The sequence below is a fragment of the Pavona decussata genome, unplaced genomic scaffold (genome assembly GCF_977016875.1).
Source record: "Pavona decussata unplaced genomic scaffold, jaPavDecu1.1 SCAFFOLD_602, whole genome shotgun sequence".
NCBI lineage: Eukaryota > Metazoa > Cnidaria > Anthozoa > Scleractinia > Agariciidae > Pavona > Pavona decussata.
Window position 1 is genome coordinate 116,474 of NW_028145860.1, and position 13,006 is coordinate 129,479.

A 13,006-nucleotide genomic window follows, 5' to 3' on the forward strand; every position below is an offset into this window, starting at 1 on the left:
TCTCACGGTTTAAAACGAATGAATACTTTCCAGGATACAACCAGCCCAACCGAACAAAATTTAATTTAATTTAGTCTGCATTTTACCCCTGGTCTGCAGTGTTCAGTCTGCATTTTACCCCGAGTCTGCATTTTACCCCCAGTCTGCAGTCTGCAGTCTGCATTTTACACTGACCGCAATTTTAATATTTTCCCAGCAAGTTCGTTTTTAGTTCTAAACTTCTTGGTGTCTTTAATCCATTAGTTGACACGTATTATTAGTTTTTGTATTATCGGGATTTTCATGAGTATCCAGAATTCAAATGGAGACATCATTCGCCAGCGCCACTTTCTGCGGAAATATCTGAAGATAGTTGTTGTTTTTGTTGTTGAAAACAATGTCTTCCGATCAGGCAGGGCTTGCAATCACAAGTGGTTATAGAGCTTGGGTAATATCCAGGGTCAACCTTCCCTTTTAGATAATCTAAATTCTGATTTAAGGGGCATTCTGGTCCTTAATAGTTCACACCACTGTAATTTGTTTTAATCTGTTTTTATTTGTTATGTAGTTTATTATTATCTTGGCGAGATTTCATTCGATCAAAAATTCCTCCATTAGATTGTAGTCCATGGCACAATATATTTAAGAAAAAGGACGAGGGAGGTGGGATTTATGGGGGAAAGTGAGAATTTGAGATTTGAAGGTTCATTGAAAATAATGAAAAGAAGAATACCAGACACCTAACCAACCCAAGGTGCTCCATAATTTCATTTAATACATTTTTAAAACTCATTTCAAACTACGCTATCTTCCAAATTTCAACCGTAATTCCCCCCTTCATCTTTGCTATAGGACAGTTTTCAATTTCTCCTTTTTTACACACAGATCAGTACCATCTGTGTAAGGAGTTGCGTTCTTCATATTAGTGTCGTTTTTTCCTTTTGCACGGTATGTTCGATAATTTAACTTCATTCTGAACAAGATGCGGGAAAAGAGGAATGTGCTTGTTCTTCTTGTTCAGAAACAACTAAATTTTCTTGTCTGAGATGCGAAAGATTAAAAAAAAATCTATTCTTGATGTGCACACGCACTTAAAACCGAACAGATACTTTCCAATACAGGCTATATCAAAGGCGAAGCGTCAAGACTTCTCAGAACAAAATCTTCAAAAACAACAACAAGAGAACATTACTCTATTCAAACAGAGATAACGCGACAGAGGTTTAACCTCGATAACCTTACAGATAAAACTCTCTCAGAAGTCAATTTCAGCGAAAGAATGTCGGCACTACACTAAACGAACAAAAAACCCGCAGAAACATTTTGCCGTTGGTCACGGAATATCGCCCTTCTGTGCCTAACCTAAAACCATTCAGATGAGTAAATGGCATTTGATAGAAAATCAGCCTCTGCTAAGAGAGATCTACAAAGACCCTTTCCTACTTTCTTACAGAATAGGGAGATCTTTGAAAGATGTACGTGTAAGAGCAAATTAGCATTGAAGATCATATTCTTCCTATCTCGACCAATAGGAGCCATGTTTGGTCTTTCGTCACTATTTTAATAATAATAATAATAATAATAATAATAATAATAATAATAGTAATAATAATAATGAAAATTTTTTTAATCTAATATAGCGCCTTTTAACATTAAAATAATCAAAAGCGCTTTACATGAGCTTAAAAATTTTATATAAAAATATAATTACTATAAAGAATTATAAGAAATCTCAATAAAAACTAATACTAAAATAAACAATTGACCACCCCCAATGCCATTTTACCAAACAAACTCTTCTATGTTAGAATTCATTTTTCCCGCCATTTTGAATTTTGTTGAGAAAAATCAGCAGCCGCTGACCACGAGAATCTACTTTCTCATTTTAGCTTTAAGTTCGATTTCATTTAGGTTCGACGTCTGAATAAACTGCCGAACTTAATTATTTGGGTCGACCTTAATAGGTATTAGGTTCGGCTCAGGTAAAGTTCGACGTATGAACCGGGCCTTAGGCTCTTGTGCGACTTTACCTTTACCATGTCCCTAGGGATCTCTGCGTGTCGTAAAACTCCCTAGGGAACATAAAAATGGTGTCAGGGGATGTTTTCGGGCACACTGATTCGATTGGAAGCTTTTAAAAGAATATTTTTATTTCGTCCAAAAATCGACTTTTTTCCAAGGGGTAAGTTCATGGTTTTTGGTCGAAAATGACCAAATTTTGAAGTCGGCATTTTTCACTTGTTTATGTCCTTAAGTATCTTGGCGTGTCGTTTAACTCCCTTGGGAATCATTTTTAAGTGCAAATTAAGGCCTGACAAATAATTTTCTCTTTAACTCTCACCCTGACTTCACCTTTTGTAGGCTATTTCTTATTACTTTATTACTTCACCCGTGGGCGGACTAAAAGTGTCTTAGTGGTCGTTTTCTGACACACTGATTCGATTGGCTTTTAAAATAATATTTGTCTTGCGTCCAAAAATCGACTTTTTTCCAAGGGGTAGGTCCAGAGTTATTGGTCATTTGTTTATGTCCCTAGGGATTTCGGCGTGTCGTAAAACCTGCTTGGAAATCATTTTTTAGTGCAACTAACGCTCTGACAAAGAATTGTCTGTTTAACTCTCATCCTGACTTCATATTTTGTGGGCTATTTCTTTGTTCCTGGTCCCTCGGATGGCTTAAATAAGGTTATCGTTATTTTTTTTCCACTTTCCGTTATAGGTATTAGCTAAAGGGTTAAAGGAAGTATATCAAAGACTTGACCTGCGTAATAATTTGGCATACTTTTATTCGGAGGGGAAAGTGTTTTCAATCTCCTTGAAACTTGGAAGACAGTTTTTGATCGGTATTCTAATCGATACTACATAATTTGTTGCATGAGTTTTTAGTCAAATGACGTGAAAGCCACTTATACCGGCTACAATCAAGGCTCAAAATGGGGTACAGGAAACTACATTAAATCAATCTTTTTTTGTTGCTTTTTCGATCACCGCTAGATGTCCGCGTGCTAACAGTGACGGTTAATTCTGGAAAATTGGTCACTTGAACTGATAAATGGTAACATCTCCTAGAGCGAAAATGATGTGTACCACCATAGAAGGCAGAATTATATAGCCATGGTAGTGCAAAACATTTTGACGACAAGAGTTTTCAAAAGTTTGGAGTATAAATGTTCCCCATTTTCAAAAACAAGTTAAGTGTCGTCGTCAACCAAGGGATGGCACGTGTCACTTAGGAAGACTTCTGTTTGATCAAGGAAGTCAAATATTATATTGAATGAATTCTCCTTTGATTGTGTAAGTTTTGTCATAAAAGGAGAGTAGGAGTTCCTGAAAATCAAATTTCTGCCGGGGCTCTTTTAAGGATAACTTACGTACTAACCAAACCTTATCTTAGTTGAGTATCCTTCTGAACTCTTGGATGTTGATTGGTCTTGGCATTGAACTAGTTTTGTCCCCACAATTAACGCTTTAGCCCTTTTTAATTATCGTTACGTATACATTTTCCATATTATATGTAGCATTTCTCTGTAGACGTTGTAGAATACAAAACACTTGCAGTCGCAAGCCCCTCTTTTTCGTGTTTTCTTCCATTGATAAGAATTTTATTTGAAATCCTGTAATTCTGGCATAAACAAAAAATTAAAACCATGAAACGAAAAGGTAACTGTTCTGTTCAAAGACTTGTATCTTTAGAAAAAAATGGTTCTTTGCTAAACATGTTTCCCAGTCTCTAAGGCAACTGTCAACAATTTATATCAATGTTTCATCTCCGTTTTGTGGCTCAGGAGTGGCACGATTTTGCTCTTGCCGTTCCCGTCGCCCAATCCCATTGTGTTGACGCAAAGGCACTAGGCGCATCACTTCATTCCTGTAAAATCTGCTGGTGGTGATATAAATCAAAGGATTTATGCAACTATTGAGCATGCTCAGAACTACAGAGATCTCTTTTCCAATCGAATCATACGGCATGAAATCGAACAGAAAAAGAACGTAGGAAATGTTGTTAGGAAACTGGCAAATGGCCATGCACAACATCACAGCTAGATTCATACGAGACAACTTCATTTCCAATTCCGCCTGTCTACGCAATGTTACATTTTGACAGTTGTTAATTTTCTTGCTAAAAAGAAAGCGCAGATGCAAGTAGCATAACATCATAAAGAGAAAAGGCAGGAATACCGAAGCAACGGAGGCTGTCGTGGACCAACCGCGCTGTGCGGCCTTGTTAGTGATCGCCGCCTTGAAAACGCAACTTGGAGTGGAGTTGACAAGAACCATTGGAGTCTCAAACAGAATGTCAAATTCCCAAAGAATGCTGGTAATAAACGCTCCAATGATGTAATGGACAACGCGGCGGGTTGTAAACAATAACTGGTATCTGTGGATGAGCATATTAACAAGATTTATACAACTCTTTATAACGGCTATACAAAAAAAAACAAACACTTCTTTTTTTCTCTATTTGTTTGAAAAAAGCCCATCAAAATACCCTTAAAAACGTATGCCTAAACGTTGCAGGAAAGGTGAATCGCCATATCTAGACCTGATCATCGGCTTTGTATAGGAGAAGGAACAATTTTAAAATACCTGATGGGCATGGCGACGGCAAACCATCGTTCAATTGTCATGCACGTTACCAGTGCGATCGACATCTTTGTGAAAACCCATAGGAGGTAACCGCGGAAAATAATGCGGCAGAACAGTTGACCGGCCATGCCTTTTGGGACAGCTACGTTCTCTTGACCAAGGACATACAACGGTGAAGACAGCAGGAAAATGCCTTGAAATAAAAAAAAAAAAAAAGTTGGTTATTCCCTTGATATATTTAATAACTACTAGGCAGCAAATTACACTTGTGTTGGAAGGGTGGAAAGTTAAGGCAAATAACCAGTGCTGGCAAAATCTCATTGCGAAACTACAAAACGTTCAAGAAAATTAAAGAAGTCGTTTGTTAGTTAGTTTGTTTGTTTATTATAATCATTATCATCATCCTGATCATAACCATTAGTATTAGTATTAGTATTAGTATTAGTATTAGTATTAGTATTAGTATTAGTATTAGTATTAGTATTAGTATTAGTATTAGTATTAGTATTAGCATTAGCATTAGCATTAGCATTAGTATTAGTATTAGTATTAGTATTAGTATTTCTTTGAGCAATCTCACCGTAACTAGAATGATAATTTGGAATTTAATAAGGAGGAACGTATGGTACACCAAAAAAGACCATTTCAGCCTGGGCCTTGTTTTTTGTTTTTGTTTTGTTTTTTTCGTAACTTTAAGGTCGTCAAAGCTGCAGCAATGAGACTTGAGGATGTATGGCATTTACCAAAGTAACGATTACGTCATATCACATAGGAACACATAATTTGACAGTTCTTCACAGCCGCCATCTTGGATCCACCATCATAAATTTCTCGATATCTCCAAAACCAAAAAACAAAAAGAAATCCTAATGGGATGAAAAATTGAATAAGGATCAAAATGGCGTACAAATGCATTTGCAATGTATACCGAAGACAAACGTCCTCTCGTAGGCGGCGTGTGCGACGTTTAGAGGAAGATAAGATTACCTGTAAGGGTATCAACAATGGCCAGTGCAAATATGAACACGTTGTACGATTGTTTCAGCATGCTCCGTTTACGCAGAACCACGAGACAGATAACGCCGTTGAACAGAAATGCCAGAACGGCTATGACTGCCAATACTAACGGGACGGGACGAATTTCAGCCATTTTGCTGCAAGTGTATAAAACAATAATTTAGGTCAGGGCGTGTGAAGACGCATCAGGGAATAACTTGCACTTTTAGCAGAGTTTTTTATAGAAACCACTAATTGTCCAGTTCACCTTAGTATGGTCGAAATTTCTTCAGCACCACCACTTGCGGTCTGCTGTTATTATGGTTTTAAATGTTTTATTTAAAGATGTGTAAATGATTAGCAAATAGATTTCCTAAAGCTTCGCTTTTAATATATTCTGTCTATCAAAATGTTAAAATCAGTCAAAAGGCAAGATGGTCTTATCATATTTTGGTTTCAGCTTGCTGACTAAAACGTCTTTCGTTCCAATTAAGGTGTCAGCCACCCTTAAAATGCCATTTTTCCATATTTGAGGTTTCAACGTTTTCAAATAGATATACCTGAGAGCTTTCTTTTTAAACAAAAACCAGAAGAAAATATTATTTCTGTTGAAAGATATCGGGGGTAAAAGATTTTTTTTTCGTTAATTATCTTAATTGATCGTTGACAAGATCTGTCATACCCGTGTCATATCTCAATAATAACTTGCCTGTGAACTAGTAACGTGATACCGAGTGCGTGTTTCGACACAACACGTGCGAACTATTGTCTTCGTGTTGTTTATAGCCTTTAGTATTCTCCGTGGATTTTTAACGTTTGCTTCGGTGAAAATGCCGCAAAAAAAAAGAAAAGGTCGTGTCCGTTTTCGTCATCAAAACCGAAAGCAAAAAAGAAATCGAAGAGCGAGTTTGACAAAGAATGGGCCGCAAAATTGGCAGAGAGTGACAAAGGCTCATTTTATCGGCAAGAGAAGTGGCTCGAGGAGTTGAATATTTAGAAAAGCGAAAATGCTGCAGTTGCTGAGAGTGCTTGCCGCTGCTTGCTCCGAAAGTTTGTTCCTGTTACATGTTACCTGTCAAACTCCTATTGTTAGAGAAAATTGATCCCTCTCTGATATCAATCAGAATAAACATTTAGGTGTTATAATCTCATTCCAGGTAGGATGCCGCCAAAAATGTATTTTCTATTTTATCTCCGAACGCAAATTTTGCCGATCGACTCGTACGTTTAAACTCCAAGTCGGCAGCCTTTCAATCAATAGGCCTTATCACGGTTTTCGACGCCATTTTGACGGGTAGGCAAACACGTCTGAAATAACAGTGTTTGTATGGAAATCCGATGTCAAATAATTTTCATAAAACATCGCTTCTGAAAAATTTATGAATTGGAAACTTTTAGCACTAGTAAAAGGATTTTAAGAAAAAAATTTGGAGGGATGAAGCTGTGCCAGGAAGCGTCCAGTCGTGTTTTGAACTTTCCATACATTTGTCTGTATAGCGAACCAGCCGTGAACTGCTGCTAAAAATAGTTCGCGGGAAAAAAATACAGACAAATGTATGGAAAGCTTAAAACACGACTGGACGCTTTCTGGCACATCTACATCCCTCCAAATTTTTTTCTTAAAATCCTTTTACTAGTGCTAGAAGTTTCCAATTCATAAATTTTTCAGAAGCGATGTTTTATGAAAATTATTTGACATCGGATTTCCATACAAACACTGTTATTTCAGACGTGTTTGCCTACTCGTCAAAATGGCGTCGAAAACCGTGATAAGGCCTATTTGGCTAAAATTTCGCCAGAGTGATGCCGTTTATCTCTTCTACAAAATCGTGTCTCCGAATTTTAGTACTCCTTTTGATTTTAAAGCTAGAGCGTTTTTTCCACAGGGAGTGTTGACCAATTGCCTTCCCCAACTTCATTTGCCAATAAAAGAGAAACAAACGCACTTGTCAAAAAACTGAGACACGGTTTTTTAGTGGAACATGTTGAGAAGCGAATGCGGTGTTCATTGTTTTCTTCCGTTTATTTCCGGCGGGAGTGGAACATGATTTATAGAGACGTGTACTTTTACACAAAGCGTTCCAATTTCGAAACACATTTAAGTAAATAGTTTCTGTTAGTTCAAATCCACAATCTGGAATTATTAAGCTTTTAAAAAATATATGGTTTATGGGGGTTTTTATAAAAACAACTAATGCTACAGCGATCCGCGCATGGACGGTCTTGAGGGGTGGCTGATACCTTAAGTTATCATAATTCAATCTCTTATATTTTTTGCTCTTTCTTAAGAGGGCTAACTCACGCAATTTTGAAGACCAGAATTTTAACACATTTAAACTTGTCATGGAGTCGAAAAACACAGAAGAAAAACAAGGACGGTGGATGAGCAAATGTAAACAAGATAAAAGAGTTTGCATTTAGTTAATCTTGAAAACGGCGACTGACGTTTTTAAAGATGATATCATGCCCAATTCGTATGAACGTCTGATCAGTACATGTTCCAAAATCGTCTCTATTTGTTGTTTGGCCGTGATATCATAAACGAAATAATTTTGATCGCCATTTTAACGTTTAGAGCTTGTAATTAACGATAATCCAAAATACCGTGACCTGCCCCCTTTAATTCAGTTGGAATTGGACAATGAAGATTATTCAATCATCTTTGTGAACACGTTTGTCTCATAGCACGAAAGCTCTTTCATCGTTGTCTGCTTTAACAAGTGCAGTTTTTTTTTAACCAAGGGACTCGATTTTAACAGTCTGTCAATACCGAACACAGCACGTTCACACTAATTTTAGTAGCAGTTAGCATAAAATAAAACACGAACCCACAAGCATGTGTATGCTAAAACTATTATCAGCGGTTAATTAAAGGATCCGATTGTATTGTGACATGTATTATATTTAGCTCATTGAATTGGTAACACTTTACATGTAACACATTTTGTAAAGTTACGAAGAGTGTTCAGGATATGATTAGAACAACTTTGAACAGAATTGTGCTTCTAACAGTTCTCATGTTCTCTTTTCTTTTCTTTTTCCAAATGAACTTTTTATCAACACAACATATAACAAAATGTCATCAGATTTACCATCAGTGTATATTGACATAATGCCCGGGATTCTTGCCGCCCGATATAACCAATGGTTTTTAAAATACAGGCTCGCCAGTATACAAATGGAAGTCTAGAACATGAGGTCGGATACTCACAAACAGACGCACAAATATTGCCATTTAATTCTATACATTAAAATTAAATAACAAATTATTTTTCCTGAAGTAAAGCAATTTGCGATAGTATAGGCATAAATAATCCCCAGCCACACCGCTGTTATCTTAACGCCTTCTCGCGCTTTGTTAAAATCCTGAACTTCTTACAACAAAGCCCAGTCAGTTGGGATCCAATAATAGCCTGCCGTCTATACACTACAAAATGCGAGAACGTAATAGAAAAATTCCCTACAAATAACCGTCTTCAGAAAATGTTTATGAGAGACGAAAATAACGAGTTGAAGAAATAAAAGCCTGTGACTTGAAAGGCGCTTCACTTGGAAACTTGGCTACTAACTCAAGGTAAACTGAAAGATGAAACTAACAAGTAACAAGGGCGGTCGAATACTTCAAAATATTTCTCCAAGAAGATATCACGCTATTTGTGTTTGCTTGCACATACTCTCTAGAAACAAAATACAGGCTTTCGCAAACAAGAAGGACGAGGATTGTGCTTCTCCAAAGCTATTTGAATTTAGTATAAATCTACTAGCGTTCTATCACGAATACTGCTCTCTTATTGGCTACGTTACTTGCTATCTACTCTGTTGTATGCGGTTGTCGACCATATTGGCGGCCCCTTCGCATTTTCGAAACGTCTGAGAAGAGGATTTTAAACGACTAGTAGTTTTGTACTAAAACAATTAGATTATGAGCTCGAAATTTCTATGCGTGACAGTTAATTCGAGCTTCGCCCTCATCAACTATCACGCGATAGAAATTTCGAGCTCATAATCTTATTGTTAAATAAATGAAGAAAGAAACTAGATGGTAAAGGTAACACATTTTCATTTGACGTATTTTATACGGGCAAGAGCAAATTATTCAAAATTGTTGTTAACTTTTCATAGCCTGTATCTACGTTCTATTAATACATGAAAATTCACTGCTGTATTTCAACTTAATATGTACTACTACTACTACTACTACTACTACTACTACTACTACTACTACTACTACTACTACTACTACTACTACTACTACTACTACTACTACCACTACTACTGCTGCTGCGGCTGCTGCTGCTGCTACTACTGCTGCTGCTGTTGCTGCTGTCGCTGCTGCTGCTGCTGCTGCTGCTGCTGCTGCTGCTGCTACTACTACTACTACTACTCATACTACTACCATCTTCGTTTTCATTACTACTATTTGTCATTGTTATGTTTGTTGTTGCTGTTGTTGTTGTACATAAAAACTTTTTAGGTTCCTAGTTTTTATTCATAGAAAAAAAAAATAGAAAAATGAAAAAGGTGGCATAATTTTATGAATAGTTTTATCAATGTTTTCTAAGCCAGAATTGGTTTTTAGTGTTAACAGGCCCACGGCGAGTTGCCACTGACAGTTTTCCCTGATTTCTTTCTATGAGAAAAAGTTTATCATATCCTGAGATTTATTTCTGAGATAGCACCACTTCTAACATGATAGCCCAAAAAATGATTTGTCTGAATTGCCTGGGCAAAAAAATTTTAGTTAGCGAAACTAATGTTTCTCACCTTTTCTTCTACAAAGTTTGTCTAAATTCCTTTCAGAAAGAAATGTCCTTTCGTTCTGATCCCTCAGCGAATGATCGGCAGCAATTCTGATTGTGATAATACTCATATGCATAACTTGCTCTAACTCACGACCCGATTACGTGACTGTGCAAATTATATTATCGAATCTATATTAGGAAAAAAAAAACAAAACAAAACAAACAAAACTTGGCGCGACAATCACATTCTTGATCTAAGTTGGACGTATTTCACTGTCGGTGATTTAAATGCCCAGAATTTTTCGTGTTTAGCATTGTAATCTGACCGATTATAACATGGTTACCTTGATCCACCGGCGAAATTTGGAAGCCAACTAACTGTTGCAAAGGTGTTTTACATATATTCCCAATAGCGGCCGAGGGTTACGGCGTTAACCAAATATACGATTAAAAAAACCCATGCACGATTTATTGGCAAACACTTGACACAGTCGGAGCATATTGGAGAAGCTTTTAGAATGTACTGAATCAGCGAATCAGCAGTTGGCGCAATCAGGAATGAGGCCTTTCATTTCCAAAAGAGACGGAAGATTAATTACTGACTTAATGAAAATGTTAGACTCCCACCCAACAAACAAGAAACGGTGATTCTTTTTAGTAAATACCATATGTTTATTATAAGATGCACCGATGTTGTTCCCGTGCTATAAACAAAACTTTAAATAGATAGGTATACATTCTTTTTTTATATATTTATAGACATCGAAGACATCTTTAAATAGCCATTCAATGTGTGGTCATTGATTTAAAGGGCGCATAATTTTGTGACCGGGCTGGTCGAAGTCCATGTCCACAATATCTCGACTGGTATTAATATCCCTTTGTTTTTATTCAGATCGAAAGCAAGGTACAGTTAATGCGAAACAATTTTGAGTGATTTTTCACGTTTTAATCTTAAAAGGATAGTATCACTAGTCTTTAGCTTGCCTTTGAACAGTGAAAAAAAAAAACACATTTGTATCGATGGAAATGTTAAAATAATGATTCAGTCATGTTAACAATTACCCTACGAGTACACATAAGCAAGTATTTATTATATTTTGCTGCGGATAGCATGGCTTGGATGGAAATGGATTACATCTTGAGAAATTGGCCAATTTGTTCAAGTTCTTCCTGCGTATTTTTGGAGAAATCAGTTAATATTTTCCGCTTTGTGCCCTACGAAAAATTCTATGTTAAATATCTTGTGAGTAGCTTTGATCAAAACACATCAACATTTCCGTGACAGTGCCCCTTTAAACCAAAAATAAAATCTAAAGATCTTTTCGTGTTGAGACTTTATCAGTAGCATGTGGCCACTCTTCTCAAGGACAGTTAAAAAGGAAATATGGTCAATAAGAGGTTGGTGTCTTTGGTGAGGTCCCGCACGGGCAATTCAGTACGAGGAAGTTTAATTTTGAATGGACGAAAGTTGACCTACTAAGTTAGCATTAGAGAAAACAAACACACCTTCCGTTCTAAAAGCACGTACGTATATTTTATCCTCAAATCTTGTACCTCAAATATTATTATGATCTCAGGGAACCAAGCGTTGATAAATTAACCTTAGCCTTATAGGATATATAAGTGCATCGTACATCAGGTACTGGGGTACATTAATATTCCAACAGGTTTTCCAATTTAACTTTATAATAACACACTGAAAAGGAAAATAGGATTATTTACTCAACGTACTATAAGCTATACTCTATACTCTTAGACACTGGGGAATGGAAAAGCAAAAATATTGTAATTAGTTTATTTTTTGAGGTCAAGTTATTTTAAGAAGCGCTCAAGTGACTCAAGAAGGAAACAATTCACAGTCTTTCATTCAATCATTGTAGTAGCACAGTCCATTTGTACCACAAACCTTTCATTTATGGTACTCCATTGAACAGCTGGGTTTTCGTGGGAAACAGTTGGTTGTTGGACGCATCTTATAGCTAAAACTCGTGTTGTGACTGTCAAAGTGCTCGCTCACTCCCCCATTTGATACAGAAAGTTCCTACTGAAATACTGCATGAATCTTTGGCCAAGTAATAATGGTAATATCGGACTGCGTTACCCCCAAATTATCACTGCTTTCCAGCGCTTCTAAGGTGAATTGATTCATCTCTTTAAAGGTTCTCGCAAAACAAATATAGAAAAAATCTGGAGGAAATTTGGTCCAATACTCATCCAAAGTGAAACTATAGTGTAAACAACTTCCTGTTACTGACGCTAATTGTCTTTAGACAACATACGCGACCATTATGAACCTAATTATTCGGAAGTGCGCCTAAGGACCGCTCACAAAATTATCACTGCTTTCCAGCGCTTCTAAGATGAATGGACTTATCTCTTTAAAGGTACTCGCAAAACAAATACAGAAAAAAAAAAAAAAAAGGAAAAAATTTGGTCCAATACTAGTCCAAAGTAAAACTATAGCGTAAACAACATCATGTTAGAGACACTAATTGTCCTTAGACAACATACGCGACCATTATGAACCACGAGTTAGTGTCCTTACTAGCGAGAGTCATTTCCGTCAAACGTCTCTTATTTATTTTGTCGGGGATTTAGCTGCTGTCCGTATTATCGGGGCGTCCGCTATAGCGAGGTGTCCGCAAGGCGAGAGTTGACTGTATTTGGAAGTAATAGATCAAACACGAGGAAGAGTGTGTC

The 13,006-nt window shown here is 36.8% G+C and overlaps 1 protein-coding gene across 2 annotated transcripts; it reads right to left on the reverse strand.

Annotated features, from left to right (window-relative positions):
• Nucleotides 1–3,438: 3,438 nt before the first annotated feature.
• Nucleotides 3,439–12,601, reverse strand: LOC146449186 (somatostatin receptor type 5-like). 2 transcript variants are annotated; one of them, XM_085101274.1, is made up of 4 exons: nt 12,213–12,601; nt 5,553–5,719; nt 4,566–4,758; nt 3,439–4,356 (listed from the first exon to the last, which is right to left on the reverse strand). In XM_085101274.1, exons 2-4 carry the CDS (start codon nt 5,713–5,715, stop codon nt 3,729–3,731), a joined length of 984 nt encoding a protein of 327 aa, XP_084957400.1. In that variant the 5' UTR covers nt 5,716–5,719; nt 12,213–12,601; the 3' UTR covers nt 3,439–3,728. The 2 variants fall into 2 exon arrangements, with proteins under 2 accessions (XP_084957400.1, XP_084957398.1); XM_085101272.1 differs by lacking the exon at nt 12,213–12,601 and adding an exon at nt 10,326–10,452.
• Nucleotides 12,602–13,006: the final 405 nt, after the last annotated feature.